The sequence below is a fragment of the Tachysurus vachellii genome, chromosome 11, assembly GCF_030014155.1.
Source record: "Tachysurus vachellii isolate PV-2020 chromosome 11, HZAU_Pvac_v1, whole genome shotgun sequence".
NCBI classification, from domain to species: domain Eukaryota; kingdom Metazoa; phylum Chordata; class Actinopteri; order Siluriformes; family Bagridae; genus Tachysurus; species Tachysurus vachellii.
This window is the reverse complement of record NC_083470.1, coordinates 2,335,001-2,338,155: the sequence shown is the minus strand read 5'-3', so window position 1 is coordinate 2,338,155 and position 3,155 is coordinate 2,335,001. Positions and strand designations below refer to the sequence as shown.

The 3,155-nt window shown below is 43.8% G+C and overlaps 1 protein-coding gene across 1 annotated transcript; it reads right to left on the bottom strand.

The window, feature by feature from the left end:
• Positions 1-413: 413 nt before the first annotated feature.
• On the bottom strand, positions 414-1,625 carry foxe3 (forkhead box E3). The gene has a single exon (XM_060881864.1). It carries the CDS (start codon positions 1,623-1,625, stop codon positions 414-416), a length of 1,212 nt encoding a protein of 403 aa, XP_060737847.1.
• Positions 1,626-3,155: the final 1,530 nt, after the last annotated feature.

Below are 3,155 nucleotides of genomic sequence, written 5' to 3'. Positions count from 1 at the left end.
CTGATTAGATTTGGCCAAAACACCAAGAATTGATTTATTTTTTCTTTAGGTTTTTAATAAACAGTAAACATAATGATTTGAGTTTAAAGTTTAAATAGGATTCTGATAATAACATGTATTTGTAAAGCAACCAAACTCTTTTCCTTATTGCTGTGGTGGTGCCCTAAAGGGAAACCCTACAGATGTAAAGTGTTTTTGTTTTTTTTACTATTGTATTCTGTAAATTATTTTTAAAGCTATAATTTTATCCACATTTTATATAAACTGTGTACTCTTTAGTATTGTTTAGGCTACTTATAAGGTTAAAAGCCCGAAATTTTACATTTCCAGCATCCAATTATAGAAAAATGGCCATACAAAAAAAAGCGAGTTTTACAGGAACTTATGTATATATTAAAACATATATTTCTCTATTACATGTAGCGCTCAAGTCCGGATGCGAAGTTTGCTTGTCGCACATACGAGTTGTTGTACGAGTTGAGATTTGTTCCCGTGAGACCCAGAAGCTGTTCCGTGTGCTCTGCGCACGAGCCGGGCCGCGACGTCCTGCTTCCGGTGCAGTAGCCACCGGGAGAGAAACCGGGCGGCGTTGCAGAGGTCAGGTGCGTTGGAGAGGCTGAGGATGAGAAACCAGTCCCCATGGAGCCGCTATTTCTGTTCAGCAAATTCGTGTGGTTAAGAGACTGAGTCTGGAAGCTGGTTGGGTCAGTGGTGGGTAATGCCGAGCAGCTCGCGCTCATGGAGTTCAGGTCTCCGGAACCGAGCCCGACATGAAGTTCGGCCCCGGTGCCGCTGGACTGTTGGCAGATGATATTGTCGATGCTGAACATCCGGCCTTGTCCTTGAAGGTGAGCGTGAGCGACCCCCGCCGACGGCTGATAGGGATGCAGCACGGCACCGTGAGGAGAGCCGGGTAACGGAGAGCCGCTGTAGCCCGAGGTCACGGTCGGGTACAAGGCGTTGGGATATGGCTGCCGGGCTGCGGGGCTCGGGCTGAACGCGAACCCGCCCGTGCTCTGGGCGAACGCCGGATATGTGCTGACGTCCGAGCGCTTAAAGCGCTTCCTCCGGCGCAGAAAGCTGCCGTTGTCGAACATGTCCTCAGCGGCGGGGTCGAGCGTCCAGTAGTTGCCCTTGCCAGGCCTTCCGGGCTCCCGTGGGATCTTCACAAAGCAGTCGTTAAGCGTCAGGTTGTGCCGGATGGAGTTCTGCCACTTGCGCGAGTTCTCGCGGTAGAACGGAAAGCGTTCCGTGATGAAACGGTAAATGCCCCCCAGCGTGAGCTTCCTCTCCGCCGAGTTGGCGATGGCCATAGCTATGAGTGCGATGTAGCTGTACGGAGGTTTTCCGCGCTGCACGGGCCTTTTTCTTCGCCGGCCGCCGGAAGGATGACCCACTGACACCACTTCCTCAGGCTCTGCCCGGGGACTGCCTTCTCGCGGTTCAGGTTTCACAGGAATAGCGTCCTTAGGTCCGGGTTGATGATGATGATGAAGATTATGATGGATCAGTGACGCTGAGTCCAAGCTTACCTGCGGAGACACAGCTGCTGCTGCCGGGCTCGTGGGCTGCGACTCCGCCGGTGACATGCTGCACGAGAAGCAGGAGAAACTGGCCAGATTCATAAAAGATATATTTTATGATGCAGATTTTAAACCGAGATTCTCACTTTACTGCCTTCTGCCTTATCTGTGCGCGTGTGTCGAGGTTTTATTTCGCCAGGTGTGTGACTTTATAAGGTGAGCGAAGTGACGTCACGATGTGTCCAGCGCACGAGGAGCGACTCCTCTCTCCAGTGACATGGGGGTGTGTTGGTATTTATCCTGCTTATTTAAGGGGGTTTATTAATCTATTAACACGTTTATTAAAATGTGGTTTTGCATGTGCACGTGTGACCTCCAAACCAAAATCCTACCAATAAATTTAAACGGAAATAAAAAATAATATCATTGAATAAAAAGTGAAAGGAAGTGACACATGACACTAACTACTAATGCCGTATTATTAATTTACTATAAACATATTATAACAAGATATTCCTCTTTATAAATGTACATCTTCTTTAAAATAATAATGTGTAAATTTGGTACAAAACATTAATGATATCCAATTATCTGGTATGAGCCGATTTTATTTTTTATTAAAATAACCATGAATAAAGATTGTTTCTCGGTGCTACACTAAGATTTACAGCACTGCACTGCTCATCAGGCAGCGAGCATGCGGAATACACATCTTACCTGAGATCTTGACTTTAGATAAGCCCTTGGGTCTAAATGTCTTGGGGACATGAAGCCAAGACTTCCGCTGAGCATGGAGGGACGGTGGTAATGATGGGATTAAAAGGAGATGATTGGAGAAGGAAACAGTTTGAGGACAGGATTGTGCTCTCGGTCGTTCTGCAGCGCAAACACAGTGCCATTCCTACAGAGAACGACAGTCTGCTCGGTGAAGGTTCTTCTGAAGTTCTTCTGACACCTCTAAATAACAGACAACAATACCGTATATAACAATATTCTGTGTGTATAATATATCATGTAACTATTCAATTATTATATGATTATTAGATCAAATCTGTGTAAAATCGCTCAGAAACCTTGTAACGGTTTCCCTTTATCATGTTCTATATCTCACTGTCCCTCACACACTTGTAGTTTGTTCTGGCTGCAGCTGTGGATCCAGGCTAGAAACAACACAGAGAGGTTATAGCCCACCGCTGAACCTGACTTTCAATACACCGATTGAAAAATAAAAACAACCTTCTAAAAACAGCGATTGAGCTGTCAAAGCTTTACAATCAGAAAAGTAAATACGACCCTTTTTTTTTTAGACTGACACTCAAACCAGTGTTACAATTTAGTGTCATTGGGCCACTGGGATTTATTCTTTATCAGTTAAAAGCATTTTATTTTTTAGCATTTTCCCCGGAACAACTTTTAAAATTAAATTAATGTCAGCTACAAGTTTTATTTATAAAAAAAAATAAAATAAGAGCAATACAGGTACAATGGAGACTGTGGAGTGTTGAAAGAAAAGAAGATGAAAAATAAATATGTGAATTTTTTTTTTTTTCCTATCACTTCCTTTAATAAGTAGGAATTATTGTTATTTATGTTAGCATCTCAGAGTCAATTATTTTCCCATAATAGAACATA